Source organism: Meles meles, chromosome 1, assembly GCF_922984935.1.
Source record: "Meles meles chromosome 1, mMelMel3.1 paternal haplotype, whole genome shotgun sequence".
Classification (NCBI taxonomy): domain Eukaryota; kingdom Metazoa; phylum Chordata; class Mammalia; order Carnivora; family Mustelidae; genus Meles; species Meles meles.
Window position 1 is genome coordinate 173537875 of NC_060066.1, and position 18352 is coordinate 173556226.

Sequence of the window (18352 nt, forward strand, 5' to 3'; positions counted from 1 at the left end):
TGAGGGCCTAGAATATTCTAGTACCAATATTATAAAAAATCAACTACATGCTACATTGAATGCTATTTACTTTTTCAGTTTTCATTCCAAGTGGCTAAAATACAAGAATATATTTCAGTGTATTTGTACAAGCTAAACTAAACTGTATTTAGGATAGATATAAAAATAGTTTCAACCATGAAATACCATGATATACAACCGTGTGTGTTAGCTTTTCACAAACTCCTCATGGTAGCAAAACAAAATACCGTCTTTCGTTTGTTTGTTTTGTTGTTGTTTTTATCATGAGTCAAGGTGTATTTTTACTCATGTAGTATTGTTGGCTGTTACGATCAAAGGTATGTAGGTGTACACATACAGTGAACTCAAAATAGATAATGATAATGATCCTAAAATCATTTTTTAATTTTTTTTTTTTTTTAAGATTTAATTTATTTATTTGACAGACAGAGATCACAAGTAGGCAGAGATGCAGGCAGAGAAAGAGGAGGAAGCAGGCTCCCTGCCGAGCTGAGAGCCCGACTTGGGGCTTGATCCCAGGACCCTGGAATCATGACCCGACCTGGAGGCAGAGGCTTTAACTCACTGAGCCACCCAGGCGCCCCCTAAAATCAATTTTAATGAAAAGAGTTTAAAGAAGCTGTAGTAAGCTCACAAATTAAGTGAGAATAACTTGTTTTGATTTAAATTGCATTTTGAAATTGTAAAGTAGATCTATAATATATGTGATTCTGTTAAGAGATCATAGTGCTTAAAAAAGAATTCGAAGAAAATGGAACCCAGAGTTTGGAATACACTCTAGGAAAGTTGTAAATTGATAAGAAAATGACCCACTGAGGTTCTGATTATCTTTAAACATCAATTATGACTAATTTATTACAAAAGTCTGCTGTGTGCCCAGCACTGCCTTTGGATGTGGTAGCAAGTAAAACGCTATCTTTGCCTCACAGTTTAGTGGGGGGAACCACATGAAACAAGGAGACAGGTAGTTACAATAAATTATGTTAAGTGCCACAGTTGAGAGCTGTGTGAGTATATGTTTGTGTGGGGGAACCTGGGAAGTTCCAGGAGGAAGTGATGTTTTAAGTTTCCCACCATAGAAGTGGAAAAGAGGGGCGCCTGGGTGACTTAGTGTGTTAAAGCCTCTTCCTTCGGCTCAGGTCATGATCCCAGGGTCCTGGGATCGAGCCCGTCGTCGGGCTCTCTGCTCAACAGGGAGCCTGCTTCCCTTCCTCTCTATCTGCCTGCCTCTCTGCCTACTTGTGATCTCTGTCTGTCAAATAAATAAACTCTTAAAAAAAAATGTTAAAAAAAAAAAAAAAGAAGTGGGAAAAGACACAAAGATCTGTAGCTGGAGCCTCCAGTGAGTGGGGCAGCCTACAGAAGGTAGAGGTAGGAAAGTTCTGGGAGTCTAGAAAGTGGAAGAGTATTTCCTTCATGAAAAATTTCAACTAATTTCCCATTACATATATAATGCTGAGCCTAATTCATAAATAAGATTTTTATATAGAAGTTAAAAAAATTAAATAATGTGTATTTTTTTTTCTTTTTAGTATTTGGCATTGCAGGACCTGATGTTGCTTTCTCAGTATTCTCCTTCACGAAGACAAGAAGTTTTTAGCCTTAGCCAGCCAGGTATTGCTTAAAGTAACAGACACAGGCATGTGTATGCAGAAAGTGTTCCACTCAAAGTTTTTGGTGAGAGAGATGTGTTTAATACAATATCACACAGCTGTGAGTCCATTAAGTGAAGTATTGATTTAAATCTTATGTAAGTAAGATTCTAACCACCATTGCTGTGGTCAGAAGTTACATTTCCAGAAAAGTATTTTTAAACTCTTATATGTTATCTTCTTCAGCAGCCTCATTCCCTTAACCTGAAAAAATTATGAGGTAGGTTGACAGTTTTAGGGCAGAAGAGTACAGTTTAAGAATCCTCAAAGTTTTAATGCTACAAAGGGTCTTGAAAATCAGGTGGTCTAATCCCTAGATGGGGGATCTAAGTCTCAGAGAGATTAAGTGGCTTACATAAAGTTAATGTCATAGAGTAAGAAATTTTGTCCCTTGACTCCCAAGTACAGAGCTCCCTCCTTCTGCCATGCTACTTTGCCTCCTTTTATTTTTTTATTCTTATTTTTATTTTTTTATTAACATATAATGTATTATTAGCCCCAGGGGTACAGGTCTGTGAATCACTGAGTTTACACACTTCACAGCACTCACCACAGCACATACCTTCCCCAATGTACTTTGACCCTCCCTTTAAAAAAAAGTAAGAGTACTAGATTTGATAGTGACCAAGGATGCTTTTGGCAACTCTGAAAGGCTTCTCCATTTTTACTTATTATAAACATGCCAGTGCTCTCCCTTGTTCCTGGATGGAAAGCATCTCAGCCCAGTCACCAATGGAGAATAGGGAACATAGGTAGCTTTTCATCTCTGTAATCAGCTTTTCATTTTTTTACTATGCTTGCCAATTCCCACATTCTAAAAGAAACCTCTATAGTTAAGTGTTACATGGAAATGAAATTCAGTTACATGAAAGCTTAAATGATTGAGCCACACTCTCTTTTTAGTAGCATGAAACATCCAGAGCTGATGCTGTGGAAAATTAACCAAGTCTTTTCTATCAGACTTAGGTTCACCAAGGAATTCTCTATGCATTAAATAATTTCACCAGTTACTCCAGTAAACCGTAACAGGGTGACATGTTCTCTGCCAGAGAACTTACATTCTAGGGTGTATTATTAAAATTTTACTCAACCATTACATAGTTCCTTAGTTAATAGCAGTACAAAACCTTCTGAAACTTACTGATGGAGTATTTTGTTTGCATGCAGGTTAAGTTGTGTTCCTCTCGAGCTGTAAATGGGGACAATGTTTAGGGAGGGACCTAAGGGAGAGGAGGAGCATTATATGTCACCCAGGCTGGGGAAACCAGTTTTCAGTGGACTCCTCAGCTATTTTTAACATAAAAAGATTGATTAGTTGGTTGATTTTTACATGGCAGCTATAGGTGGTGATAAAGGTCTTAGAAAATGAAGAGATAATGAGAAGTAAGGGAATTTTTACAAGATTGTGGATTGCAGTAGTTTATTAAATAATAAAGAATGTAAATTCTTGAAGTGTAAAGTATGATTGTTATCATATTATCAAGTATGATTGTTATCTGTGTTATTCCTACAGATATAATAACAAATAGGGGCTGTTATTAATGAAAATGTAAGAAAACATAGTGGGCCAGACACAACAGTTTATATAGGTAACTGGGGGTCATGGGTTGCCTCTCATTAGCCATGCTTGTTTTCGTTGTCTTAGCCTTTAGTCTGTTCAGTGGTGCTAAGGAAGTAATCCTCTTTTTCACCGAACCCATACTCTAGTGTTTTGCTTTATTTTTAGCAGCCAGTATAAGAGTTTTTTGTTTGGTTTTGTTTTGTTTTATGCTAAAATAGCAAGCTTTTGCTCGTAGACTTTTTGGAAAATTATTTTGCCCAAATATTTATTGAACTCCTGCTGTGTACTAGATGACAGGAGTATAAATAGTAGCTTAGCCAAGGAAAGTGGGCCCTAATGCAAAGTGTTATAGCATTTTTTTTTTAAAGATCTTATTTATTTATTAGAGAGGGAGCGTGCTTGCACATGAGTGGAGCGGGGAGAGACAGAGTTCAGAGAAGCAGACTCCCACTGAGCAGGGAGACTGACGCAGGGCTCCATCCCAGGACCCCAAGATCATAACCTGAGCCGAAGGCAGATACTTAAACAACTAAACCACCCAGGTGCCCCTGCCATGTAGTGTTTCTTATTGAATTTTCTCCTCACTTTGAGAAGGTGACTGTAAGATTATGTACATTTTAAAAGCTGGATGTGGACCTCCTAGGTGGACATCCCCACAACTGGACAGCCATTTCAAGGGAGTGTTTGAATCTTTTAAATGATATGACTCAAAAACTGGTTCTCTACCAAGAAGCCGCTGCTACGAATGGGAGAATGGTGTCCTCATACTCCGTGGAACCCAAGAAATCAAATTCTCCAGGTAATTCCTATATTACTGTGAGAAGGCAAAGCATGTACATTTTTTTCCCCTAAGAAACGTGGCAGTAGTTAATCTCAGGGTATGTATACATGACTGTGAGGGATGTATTTTTAGGGAAAATTGATCTAATACATGGAATATTGTACTGAACCAAGAAAAAGGCTGGGTATCACTATAGATTGAAGAAATTAAGTCTGCTGTGTCCGTGGTGTTAGAAATGCTAACAAACTGTGGCCCATCCGATAGAAGCCTTTAGCTTCCTCGAGTGCAGAGCCAGGTGAAGCATTATATGTCATACTGGGTGGGTGCTGTTCTCGTCCCAGTATCTCCGAGACAGGTAGTTGCTGGACAATGCCCAGAGGAGAGCACCTGCAGTGAATGAGCAATTTCGCCGTGGGACCATCACGTTCATTGTTTTAAGATAGCTTCATAGGATATTTGAAAGATGGAAGCTGAGAAGTACAGTGGAGGGACTGAGGCTATTTGACCAAATTCCTTAAGTAGAAGAGGCCTAGGAATGTTAGACTGATGAAAGGCCTTAACATCCACATGCCTTTTGGAGGCAGGCCTTGAATGAAAATGAGCAAAACTGGCTGGGTGAGGAATGTGGTAAACTTGAGAGCACTGGCTTCACCTGACAGGGAAGGGGTAAGCTTCAGTCCACTGTTCCCCTGTGGGAATTTGGACCTGGTGTTCTGTGCCACATCCCCCCTCCCTGCCATTAGGTGAAGCCTGAAAGCTATAAATATTGTGGGTGAAATTTTCCACTTTTTTTTTTTTTTTTTAAGATTTTATTTATTTACTTGACACAGAGAGAAAAGGGATCACAAGTAGGCAGAGAGGCAGGCAGAGGGGGAGGGGGAAGCAGGCTCCCCGCTGAGCAGGGAGCCCAACACAGGACTCGATCCCGGGACTCCAGGATCATGACCCAAGCCAAAGGCAGCCGCTTAACCAACTGAGCCACCCAGGCGCCCAAATTTTCCACTTTTTAATTGGCAATTAATCTTGATATTTAAAAAAATCCCTGTATGGGGGTGCCTGGTGGCTCAGTGGGTTAAAGCTGCTGCCTTTGGCTCAGGTCATTATCCCAGGGTCCTGGGATCGAGTCCCACATCGGGCTCTCTGCTCAGTGGGGAACCTGCTTCCTCCCCCCTCTCTCTGCCTGCCTCTCTGCCTACTTGTGATCTCTGTCTGTCAAATTAATAAATAAAAAATCTTAAAAAAAAAAATCCCTGTATGGGTCACAGCAAGCATCATTACTCTGGAGGGGCCATAGACCAAAAACAAAGAGATTACAAATGAAAAATGATTTAAGTAAGACCATGAATGTCAGACTGTAAAAGATTCTAGAGTGTCTCTGTTGTTCTCAACATTTGGATTAGCATTTCTTTTATTCAACAAATATTTATTGAATGCTTACTATATACCAAGCAATGTGCTAGAAGCCAGAGATTAAAAGATGAAAAAACATTCTTAGAACTGACTTCTGGTGGGAGGCACATAAATAATGACAAGACAATGTAACTGCTAAAAGGAAGCCTGTCACAAAGGAGTTTGAATGGGTAGGTTGATGGTAGATAATGGGAGGAGGCCTTGTATGTCCAAGTAGGAGTTTGCATTTTGTAGGGACAGAGTGCCATTAGAGGATTTTAAATAGGCTAGTTATATCACATTAGCATGTTAGATCATTGTAACCCTGGCTTAGTGAGGGGAGTCGTGGGTCTGATCAAACAGGAATTGTGCATTGCTTTAAGTTGCTGTCACATTCCATTGCTCAGTCAAATTTGTTTCTAATTGGGTAAAATGTAAAAAGCTCTGTCTTAATTTTTAAATTGATTCATCAAATATTTCCAAAGTTTGGCACTTTAAATGTTTGATGTTTTATGGTGGTTTTGTATATATATACTTATATGCATATATATATATATTTATTTTTTTAAGATTTTATTTCTTAGAGAGAGATAGCATGAGCATGAGCATAAGCACAAGCAGGGGGAGGGGCAGAAGGAGAGGGAGAAGGAGGCTCCTCGCTGAGCAGGGAGCCCAATGGGACTGGATCCCAGGACCCTGGGATCATGACCTGAGCCGATGGCAGACACTCAACCCACTGAGCCACCCAGGTGCCCCTTATGGCGGTGTTATTAAGAAGATAGAATACTAGTGTAATTTATTTGTCTTTGTGCCATGTACTGAAGTGGCTGGAAAAATATTCCTTTGTTTTTATACAACAGAATCTATAAATTGGTGGTGATAAGATCATTGTTGAGCAAGGTGTTTACAGATCCTATTTGTAGATGATCCTGGGCAAATTCATCTCTGGTGTGACTTTTATTAACTCAAAAAAATGCTGTGGAAGGGAGCCTGGGTGGCTCGGTGCGTTAAGCCACTGCCTTCGCTCAGGTCATGATCTCAGGGTCCTGGGATCGAGTCCCGCATCGGGCTCTCTGCTGAGCAGGGAGCCTGCTTCTCTCTCTCTCTCTCTCTGCCTGATTGTGATCTCTCTCTGTTGCATAATTAAATAAAAAATATTTAAAAAAAAATGCTGTGGAAAATGGATAAGTGTGCACCTTTATCAGTACACTTTCACAGTATAGGTCTGCTTTAGTCAAGTGGCAGCTGCAGTAGGCACTTGCAGTAGCATTGGGCATACTCCAGTGCAGTCATTGAACTTGCCGTTTGGAAGTAAAATGTAAATTGGTAAGTTCATTCAACACACCTTAGATTTAGAGAAACTGACCTTGAAGCTGAAGATATTCTCTGGGGGGAGAAAACAAGCAAGGCTGCACCAATCTAACAGAAGGGGGTGCAGAGTGTTCCACCAGCGGTCACTGAGCTGCAGCAGTGAAAGCTGGATGTTGAGGACATAAACCCAAAGGAAACCCGTTCCTGAGCCTTGGGTAAATGCACGAAACCCAAACCCAAGATGGGTGCAGTTTGTTCAGGCTGCCTCTTCAGCACTGGATCTGTTCTTTTACAGAAGAAACTACTTTTCAGACCCCAAAGTCCAGCCAGATGCCTCGGCCTTCAGTGCCACCGTTAGTTAAGATGTCACTGTTTTCCCCCAAACTGTCTACGCCTGATGTTGCCAGCCCCCTTGGAAGCCCGTTTGGCTCTAGTGTGGTGAATCGGATGGCTGGAATTTTTGATGTAAATACCTGCTATGGGTCCCCTCAGAGTTCTCAGCTCATAAGAAGAGGGCCAAGATTGTGGACTTCTGCTTCTGGTAAGGGGACTGTTTTCTAAAATTTGAAATGTCGTAGTTACAGAGACTCAGATGACCCGAGTTTTCACCTTCTTGGTTTTTTGTTTTGTTTTTTGTTTTCTTTAGATCAGCAAATGACTGAATTTTCTAATCCTTCTCCATGTACCTCTGTTAGTGCTGAGGGTAAGACAGCAAGACAGCCCAGTATGATTTATTCATGGATTCAGAATAAACGTGAACAGGTAGGGCGATATGGTTATAGGATTTATATTCGCATGTATCATTGAGAGCATCCAGGATTGACTCATATGAAGTTGCTGGTATTTGACTGGTTTGGAGCTGTGTAAGTTGCAACTTCATATGACTTCACCTAATGTGATGCCTTTGCTCTGTGAATTCTTTCATCTAAGAAATATTTGCTGAGTTCTTTATATATGCAGAGTGTGGTTTTAAGCACTGGGAAAACACTGAACTAAAGCCCCTGACTGTTTGTTTATATTCCAGTGAAGGGAAATAGATGAACAAGCAAATGTATTAAACTGTATCTCTTTCAGTATTAAAAATTCTACTAATGGTAAGACTTATTTTGGGTACTATTAGGAAAAAGTTGCCAGTTAAATCATGTCATGCTATTGATTATAATATGGATCCCAATACGTTATATTCAAAATATGAACAGTTATGTGTTTTAAAAGGGAAGAAATTTGGTGTCTTAAGTACTGTGCAGAAGAATAGAGCAGTTACGAGAAGTCTTGTTGCTTGGGTGACACCTGATTAGAAACCTGAACGGAAGGCGGGGAGCAGCAAAATGCAAAGGTCTTAGGTGGGAGTGGACTTGGTTTGGGTGAGGGATAGTGTGGACACCAGTAGGTGTTGGGGAAGTCAGAGAGGTAGCAGCACCCAGAGCTTATCAGGCGCATTAGTTGTTTTGAAGACTCACATTTTCTCTGAGTGAGACGGAAAGGCACAGGATGGTTTTGTTCATGAGAATGACATGATGTAACCTTACATTTTGAAAGTGCTGCTTTAGCTGTCGTGTTGAGGTAAGATTCTCGGAGGAATAGAAGCAGAGAGACAGTTGTAAAGCTGTTGAGGTAATCTAGTGGGAGTTGATGGTATCCGTGACCAGCGTGGTTGTGGTGGGGACTGCAAGATGTGATCAAGGTCTGGGTATATTTTGAAAGCAGGTGTAATAGGATTTGCTTATGGTCTGGTTGTGACGTAAAAGAGTCAATGTTGACTTTCAGGTTGTTGGCAGGAGGATCTTCTGATATAGTGTAGTTGCAGTTAGCTGATGATTCTGGAAGAGGAGATTTGGTAGAGGTGAGGTAGGGAAATCATGAGATCGGTTTATGTCCATTTTGAGATACTTATTAGACAACCAATTGAAAATACCGAGTAAGAACTGAGACATATATCTAGAGCGTAGGGAAAAGTTCGGGTTAGAAGTGGTAATTTGGAAGTCATCAGCATACAGGTGGTATTTAAAGCCATGAGACTCCATGAAAATTCTTTGGGATTGGATACAGAAGAAGAAAGATGCAAGAACGGGATCCTCTAGTGACTCCATCTGGGTGATGAGGAGGAATGGCAGAGGGGACTGAGTGATTGTGGAGGTAGGAAGAAACTGAAGAGGAGAAGTGAGTGGTGTGCCATGTGCTGCTTGATGGGTAGCCTGAGAGCCGCTCTAGGATGAACTGCTGGGGGTGCAATGTTAAGGTCATTGAGTCCTTGATGAGCTTTTGGGTGGAGCAGATGGGATGAATGCCGATTGGATGGAGCCAGGAGAGATTGGGGGAGGAATCAGGGGCCACAAGGAAAGCTGGATCTTTCAAGGAGTTTTGCTATTAGGGGTGCAAAGAAATGGGGGTAATTAGCAGCTGGAGGGAGTTGAGGGGTCAAGGAAAGGATTTTTTTTTTTAAAGATTTTATTTATTTGACAGACAGAGATCACAAGTAGGCAGAGAGGCAGACAGAGAGAGAGAGGAGGAAGCAGGCTCCCCGTGGAGCAGAGAGCCCGATGCGGGGCTCGACCCAGGACCCTGGGATCATGATCCGAGCCAAAGGCAGAGGCCCCAACCCACTGAGCCACCCAGGCGTCCCAGGAAAGGATTTATTTTTTTTAAGATGGGAGGAATGATAACATCTTTGCTGATGGAATGATTGATTAATAGAGGCACTGTGAGCATTTCACAAACTTGGGATCCCATTTGCCTTACATGCCATAAATCCTGCCATATCATGAATTCACTTTCAAGTCAGTTGGGGTATGTAGCTTTCAGTTTAATACTAAGAAGATTGTTTCCCTTGTAAATGTCAACTAGTAGAAAACCATTTCCTATCTTAAGATTCTTTTTTTTTTTTCTTCTGGTAAGGGGAACATGCTTTTTCGTTATTAAGAGGCTAAAGCTCAAGACAGTTGTTGAGAACTGAGTAAGAAAATATCACTGGAACCACTTTGAATTCCTTTTATCATAGAACTCTAATTTGGAGGTTAGCATGTGTACATGGAAAGTCAGTTTAGGTTAGATGATCCATCTTGGTTATCCAGCTTATGTACAAAAGGTATTTACTTATGTGGTTTACTGCAAATATTGTTCTTTCTCTGTAAGATATGAAGTGTTTCATTTAATGTAGTGTCAGCAAGAACCTGGGAATGTGTTAACATTATATTTGAATAGAACTGAAAACTTTAAATGTGTTCATTCTTTCTTTTCTCCAACTCAGGTTAAGAATTTCTTATCAAAACGGGTGCTGATAATGTATTTTTTCAGTAAGGTAAGAATATGTAGTTTAGCGTGGGAATGGGGGGAGAGGAAATGAAAGAATAAAGGAAGTACTAGACTGGATTTGACTTCTAAATATTGAGCTCAAGCCTAGCAAGCCAGACAGCTTTGTAGAGTGCTTCACTGAACCTCTGTGAGAGTAAGAGCTGCCCTAGACCCCCAGCTCATCTCAGGGACTTCCTGTGGCTTGACTCTGTTGGACTTCTGAGTCTCCTGGCTGCAGGCAGCTTTGTGGGGATGGGCAACCTCTTCCTGCAAAAGGGTCAAATCCATGGCAGTCCCTCATGGCTCATTGTCTTGCTACAATCTTTGTGGCCAGTTTGGTGTTCAGAAGAGAGATGACTGGATTAGGCTGCAGATGTTAAGCTTGTGTGGGATAAAAAGTTGTAATTCAGGCCACAAACTAAATGACTTTCCAACTTGTGTGTCAGCTGCTCCAGCTGTCATAGGAGAGTAACTGAATGGCAGAAGCTAAAGAATCCTTCCTTTTTCACTCACTACAGCTGTTGTATGTTAATCCTTTGATGAGCTAAACCTTTGCCCATATGTAGGGGAAAGAATTTTTTTTTGTTTTAGTTACTTTAGTCTAGCTTCTTTCATTCTGAAGATATTACAGTATTAGCTAATACTGTACTCCAAGGGCACTGGCATGCATCATTCATTTTTATTCCGTGGGGAGAGAGATCTGAGTAAGAGTGACTCTGACAATATAGGTACACAGAACAAAGAATCATTTCAAGGGCTTGAAACTGTTTTCTCACTTTGGTGGCAGAGGAGATCCCACCTAGCACAATGACCTTTACCAAAAAGAATCTACCTTAGGCTCTTCATCAGAGCTTTGGGACAACCATCAGCCCCCTGAGGAAGGTATCTTGTCTTCCACCAAGAGGAAGAGGGGTTGTCCGAAGTTTTACTTCAGAGGATAGGAAGAGGACTCACCCTTGTGTCTTATGTACACTGTGTTGTTTCCTCTTAGGTTCCCTCATTTAATTCTAACAGCATTCCTCTGAGATACCTCTCTGTCCTCATTTTACCGATAAGGAAACCTGAGGCTCAGAGAGGTCAAGTAACTAGTCTAAGGGCACGGAGCCAAGAAGTGGCAGAGCAGATGCAGAACGAGATCTGCTTTTTCCGTGGAAGTGAATGGCCGCCTTTGATTCTAGTTTTGCAAGTGGATCTATTTTATGATAAGGAGTTGTACACGCTCCTGTTTGGTGTTGAGACATGTAACTTGCCAATGTATTTAATAGGCTTCGTTGGGTGCATCACAAAATCAGCATTTGTTTAAATGGGCCAGTTGGTGCTCCCCACTCTTCGACCTTGCTATCTTAAAGAAGGTTAGATGGTGTTTCTTTTGAGTGGGGCTGAGGGTAGACAATTAGGAGAGGTAATATGTATTTAGGCAGTTCTGAGGTTAAAAAAAAAAGCATTGTAGCCATTCTGTATACTAATCTGAGGTGAGTTGAGTGTGTGTAACTCTTATTTTAAATGAGAAACTGAGACAGATTCAGAGATTGGGCAAGGGTCACACAATAAGTTGGTGGCAGAATGCTTTATTGCAGTTAAATCCTATTATATAAGAATTTCAGATTTTAATTCTTGAGAGGCTGCTATGAATTTTTTATTGTTATAGGCTGCCTAGTTGATTAGATGAAATAACAGAGTTAATGCCCAGCGGAACTTACCTAAATGTTTCTGTTGTATTTGTAGCACCCAGAGGCCTCTATTCAGGCTGTTTTTTCAGATGCCCAAATGCATATTTGGGCATTAGAAGGTAAGCAATCGCAGTGAACTACAACTCTGATTTTACTTATCAGTTAAATACTGAAGCATCTCCAAAAAAAAATTTACTGAAGTATATCCATGAAAGGTCAGGTCTGGATCTTGACCTCAGTCTTTGAATTTTTAGATACATTTTTATGTCTTTGTTTTTTTTTTTAAGATTTATTTATTTATTTATTTGACAGACAGAGATCACAAGTAGGCAGAGAGGCAGGCAGAGAGAGAGAGGAGGAAGCAGGCTCCCTGCAGAGCAGAGAGCCGGATGTGGGACTCGATCCCAGGACCCTGAGATCATGACCTGAGCCGAAGGCAGAGGCTTAACCCACTGAGCCACCCAGGCGCCCCTATGTCTTTGTTTTATATGGATCAATTTTCTTAGATATTTAAATATACTTTAATTGGGGCAGAAATTATCCTTCTTTGTAAGCAGAGAAACTGAGCCTGGGATTCTTGCTTGTCTTTTTCTACTTCAAAAAAACTGCAATTAGGGGCGCCTGGGTGGCTCAGTGGGTTAAAACCTCTGCGTTCAGCTCAGGGTATGATCTCAGGGTCCTGGGATCAAGCCCTGCATTGGGCTCTCTGCTCAGCAGGGAGCCTGCTTCCTCTTTTCTCTCTGCCTGCCTCTCTGCCTACTTGTGATCTCTGTCAAATAAATAAATAAAATCTTTAAAAAACAAACAAAAAAACCCCGGCAATTAATAGAATGTTTTCAACTGCCAACTTATATTGACATAACATTTTTAACATTTTAACATATTTAACTTAGCTTGAATATGAAACTTAGTTGTTAAAGAAGTGTTTGTTTTTTTTTAATTATCTCCTAGATCCTGCCTTCTGAGTGCTTAAAATGATACTTCCTCAGAGAGCCCTTTCCTGACCCCCTATGAAAAGTGTCCTCACAGCTTTCACTCTGTTCCCTTATTCTGTTTTGATTTTCTTCCTACCACCCATCACTACCAAACACAATATTATTTAAAAGCTTTTTTTCTTGCTAGAATGCAGACTGTTATCTTATTCATGACCCCATGTAGTTGAGCACCTTTCCAGTGCCTGTTCCAGTCTTTTGCCCATTTTTCTATTGTACTCCCCCCACTCCAATATTTTAAGCTCTTCACATATTCAGGATATTAATCGTTTCTCAGCAGATGTATTGCAAATAGATGTGCCTAGTTTGGATTTCCTTTTAATTTTTTTTTTTTTTCTTTTCCTCTTGAGGTCTGTCTCACTTAGTAGCAGCATCATTTACCGAAGACAAATTTGGAGTTGTCCAGACTACACTACCAGCTATTCTTAATACCTTGTTGACGCTGCAAGAGGTAAGCAGTATTTGGGTTTGGGAGAGGTTGTGTCTTTCCCTCCTTCCCAGGTTTTCCGGTTTGTTTCTTATAGCTCATGTTTACTGAGTGACAAAGCATATGTTAGAAGTTAAATATGGTACTGTTCTCACCCTTGGGAAATCAACAATCTAAGAGAGACCAGGAAGAGAAACTAATTTCTTTGTTAATAATAATTTTATAGAAATAGAAAAAGGAAGTTATTAACCCTCTGATATTAATCAGATTATTTAGGATGTTAGGATTCTGTTCAGTAATATAAATTTGGTTCTTTTTTTTTTTTTAAAGATTTTTATTTATTTATTTGACAGATATCACAAATAGACAGAGAGGCAAGCAGAGAGAGAGAGGAGGAAGCAGGCTCCCCGCGGAGCAGAGAGCCGGATGTGGGACTTGATCCCAGGACCCTGGGATCATGACCTGAGCCGAAGGCAGAGGCTTTAACCCACTGAGCCACCCAGGCGCCCCTAAATTTGGTTCCTTACACAACTTGCAGTTACTAAAAGTGACCTGTAGTTAAGTTATTCGTGCAGATAAATGTTACCTATTGGCCAGAGGCTCAAGAGGATAGAGCTGAGCTTGGTGGATCCCTGCTGCCAGACTGGGTGCACAGTTTTAAAGTAGTAAATCCTTTTAGTCCTAGATCTAAAAACAGAGAAAACCTGTTTCTTGCCTTTGAACAGGCTGCTTTCCTGACTTCATGTTGGGTGCCTTGTCACTGTAGCTGTAAGTCAGATGAGAAATAGGAACACTGGGTGCCAGAAGCATCTTGAGGTGGGAGCTGGGTTGCACACTAGGTTTTCTGGGGCAGTGGTGTTGAAGTAGGTTTAAAGGAGGGCAGTTGGTGCATCTTTGGGTCTTGGGAAGCCTGAAAAGAAAACACACTTTGCCGTTCCTTTCTTCAACTCTCAATTTATTTTACCTCTTATAAAGTTTTACCCATCAAAGCCAGTGATTTGTGTTTTTCCCCCTTTGAATTCTTTCTGTGCTCACTTTCTCATGTACCTTTTTAAGACATGTGGGAACATGTGAATAGTTTTATTATTTGTACTCTTACCCAGCCACCTTTCTGTAATGAAAGAATTTCCTAGTATTTTGCACATCATCTAACAATCGCCTTGCCTAACCGCACTGTTGGGTTACCAGGCTTTGGGTGTATCTTTGACATTCATAGCAGAGTTTGTTTTTCATCATGCTGGCAGTGTAGTTTACAATAAAATAATAATAGGACAGTAGTTTTTAGTTTATGGACCGATTTCTTATATTTTATTTTATCTTTTTAATTAGGAAGATTTAATTTTAAATTCTCTATATACCAAACTTCTGGGATTTTTTATTTTTTTAACTTTATTAAACTTTTAAATTCAAGTATATATAATTAACATGCAGTGTTATTAGTTTAAGGTTTACAATGTAATGATCCAAGAGTTCTGTACATTGCTCATTGCTCATACAATATGTGTACTCTTAATTCCCTTCATTTGTTCCACCCATTCCCTCACCAGCCTCCCTCTGGCAACCACCAGTTTGTTCCCCATAGCTAAGAGTCTGTTGGGTTTTTTTGTTTGTCTCTTTTTTTCTTTGTTTTATTCTTTTTTTTTTTTTAATCTTATTTATTTATTAGAGAGAGAGAGCAGTGGGAGGGGTAGAGGGACAGGAAGAAACAGACTCCGCCCAGAGTGGGGGGCCTGACTGCAGGCTTGATCCCAGGACCTGAGCTGAAGGCAGATGCTTAACTGACTAAGCCACATGGGCACCCCTTGTTTGTTTTGTTTCTCAAATCTGACCTCACTCTTGTCCAAATGGCTAAAATGAAAAACACAAGCAGTAACAAGTGTTAGCGAGAATTTGGAAAAAAGAAACTCTTGTGCACTGTTGGTGGGAATACAAACTGGTGCAGCCACTCTGGAAAACAGTATGGAGGTTCCTCAAAACATTAAAAACAGAAGTACCATATGATGCAGTAATTCCACTACTGGGTATTCACTCAAAGAAAATGAAAACACTAATTTGAAAAGGTATATGCACCCCTATGTATACTGTATTATTTACAAGACCAGTGCTCTAACCCCTGAGCTATGGAGCCTTCTCCCTACTGTATTATTTACAACAGCCAAAATATGGAAGCAACCCAAGTTTCTGTCCATAGATGAATGGATAAAGAAGATGTGGGGACACAAACACACACACACATACACACACACACAGGAATATCACTCAGCTATAAAAAAGAATGAGATCTTGTCATTTGGAACAACATGGATAGATCTAGAGAGGATTATGCTAAGTGAAATTCAGAGGAAGACAAATGCCATATGATTTCACTCATACCATTCTTGGTTTTTTGTTTTTTGTTTTTTTAATCCTCATAACTGTCTTGTAAAGGAAGTAGGACGGAGATATTTAGGCCTATTTTACAGATGAGGGAGGCTTGGGAGTGTGGTGATATACCATAGGTCTCACAAGTCTCGTAGGTGGCAGAGCTAGGACTTGACCCTGAGCTGTTTGCAGGGCATTAGCAGTGTAGAACTGTGGGTTTGAAGGCTCCGAGACCCTTGACCAGTATTCTCTTATATGTCATAGTTCATTCTTTGTTCTGCTAGATTCATGCGCTGCTCTACCCAACGTACTATAGGATTGTGTCTGTCTCAAAAAGTCTACATCTATTGATATGCCTTATCCAGGATCATGCTCAGTAAATGGTAGAGACAGATTTGAAAACTAGGCTTTCAGACCCCCAAGTCCTTTGCCTCTGTGAGGGCTTGGAGAGGTATGCATTTCTTAACCTGCTTTCCTAAGATGGAATGGCAGTGTGTCAGAAGGACCAAAAACTGAGAGCTACCTGTGTCTGCATCCTAGCTCCTACTACTTTCTAGCTCTGCGACCTTGGAAAAACATTTATCATATTTCATTGAATCCAGGATATCATTAATTAGAAGATACAGCTCCAACTCAGAAATTATAAAATGGGGGTGGGGGTGGGGGGGGACTATGTTATATAACCAATAAATACAGGAATCTCTAAATATCAGCATTTGTATTTGGAAATTGGAGGGAGTAATAACAGTACTTACCTCATCCCTGACAACAGGGATGTGAATTCTGAATGAGATCATCTCTGTAAAGCACCCAAGGTACCTATCCCATATTAAGTGCCCAGCAAATATAAGGTTTTATTACTTTATTTATTTATTACCATGTTGTACGACAGTGTTCTTATAGTGTACAGGAGAAAAGGTCTTTCAAGATTTAAAAAAAAGTATTGCAGTCAGTACTGTACGCAAACTTGAGCACTGGGTGTTGTATGTAAGCAATGAACCACTAACATCTACTCCAGAAACCAATATTGCACTGTATGTTAGTGAACAAATTTACATTTAAGTAAAAAAAAAATACTGTAAGCAAGCATTCCAAGAGACACAGTGTCAAGTAGCTGCCCAGTTCAAGTCCAGCCTCCAGTACTTTCTTAGTAACCGAGGGTAACTTATGAAATATCTTTTAGATCAGTGTCTTCATCTTTAAAGATTTTATTTATTTATTTGACAGACAGAGATCACAAGTAGGCAGAGAGGCAGGCAGAGAGAGAGGGAAGCAGGCTCCCCACTGAGCAGAGAGCCCGATGTGGGGCTCGATCCCAGGACCCTGGGACCATGACCTGAGCTGAAGGCAATGGCTTTAACCCACTGAGCCACCCAGGCACCCCACTGTGTCTTCATCTTTAAAATGTAGTACCTTGGAGGGTTATTATGAAGGTTAGAGATAATATCTGTAAAAAGCCTGGAGTGGTGTCTGACCAAGTTATCAACTGCCTGGCAATTATATAACAGTTACCATGTGCTAAGATACAGAATAGAAAAAGACAGACCTGGTTCCTGCCCTTTAGGAGCTTACAGAGTATAAAACAGATTATTGACAAATAGGAATAATTAACTATAATTATAATAAGTACCACAATGTACAGAAATGCAGGATGATCAGAGAATGTAAGAGAGGTATGCAATACATAGCAGATGCTAATATTATAAAAACATCTCATTAAATAAAATGGTTGTGATGTTTGCATGATGGCTTTGTTAGTAAATTATTTTACTATTTAAATGAAATTACATACATAAAGCAGTTAACTCAGTTTCTGGCACACAGTAACTGCAATCAGTAAATGTAGCTATCAACATCATCATCTAATATTTTTATAATTTTGTAGCTGTGGTTCTTGCCAGGGGCGGTTTTGCTTCCCAGGAGACTTTGGGCAACGTCTGGAGACATTGTGATGGGCACAGAGAGAGGGGAGGGCTACTGGCATCTGTTGTGTGGAGACCATGGATGCTGCTAAATGGCCTGTAATGTGCAGAGCAGTTGCCACAACAGAGAATCACCCAGTCCGAAATGTCAGTAGTACTGAGATTGAGAAACTCTGCTCTACAGTCATGATTTCCATTAAGGAAATTCCGTAACAAAGCTGTTATCCTTACCAATTGTTTGGGATTCTGGCTTTAGTGGAATAAACTGTTGTTTTAACTGGGTTATAAGTAGGATCCTTGAGACCAGGAACTTTGAAGGCTCTGGACAGTGGACATTTGTTAATGACACTGACAGATAAATCCTCAAAGGATAGCAACTGGGGTTTTCTCTTCATTTGGTTTTTGTGTATTTGGTACTGCATATAAATCCAAATGGGCCCAAAGTGCCTATTTTCATAGGATAGCCCTTTTTTAGGCTTCTGTAAGGGCTAAGGTAAGGCCTTCTTGGAATTTTTAATTTTTCCTGAAGAGTGTATTGTTGAGTGGTGTACTGTACTCATCACTTACCCTTTTACTTATTTGGGATAATCCTTAACTAGGTATTTGAGATCCCAGTTACATGATCTGAGTCCTCAGGCCAGGAACCATGTGTGATGCATAAAATGAGTGCTCAGAGATACTTGTTTAAACTCAACAGCTAATTGAGTACTTCAGTTCTGACCATGGGGCACATTATTAAATATTATAAACTGGTGTTTCCTAGATTTAAGTTATTCATGTAAGACTTTCATAGTTCTTGCTGTAACTGTTTACTAACCATATATTATTATAATTTTAGGTATATGCCACCTGAACTATTATTTTCTTAGTATTTTAATTCATTCTTTTTTTTAAAGATTTTATTTATTTACGGGGCACCTGGGTGGCTCAGTGGGTTAGAGCCTCTGCCTTCGGCTCAGGTCATGATCCCAGCG

At 40.2% G+C, this 18352-nt stretch overlaps 1 protein-coding gene across 1 annotated transcript in view; it reads left to right on the forward strand.

The window, feature by feature from the left end:
* Window positions 1–18352, forward strand: part of NDC1 (NDC1 transmembrane nucleoporin) — a 48129-nt gene that overhangs the window by 18767 nt on the left and 11010 nt on the right. Inside the window, exons 10-16 of the mRNA XM_046027374.1 lie at window positions 1554–1635; window positions 3878–4033; window positions 7011–7256; window positions 7362–7477; window positions 9963–10013; window positions 11732–11795; window positions 13019–13119. Coding sequence (XP_045883330.1) covers window positions 1554–1635; window positions 3878–4033; window positions 7011–7256; window positions 7362–7477; window positions 9963–10013; window positions 11732–11795; window positions 13019–13119 — 816 coding nt within the window. The remainder of the gene's footprint in view (window positions 1–1553; window positions 1636–3877; window positions 4034–7010; window positions 7257–7361; window positions 7478–9962; window positions 10014–11731; window positions 11796–13018; window positions 13120–18352) is intronic.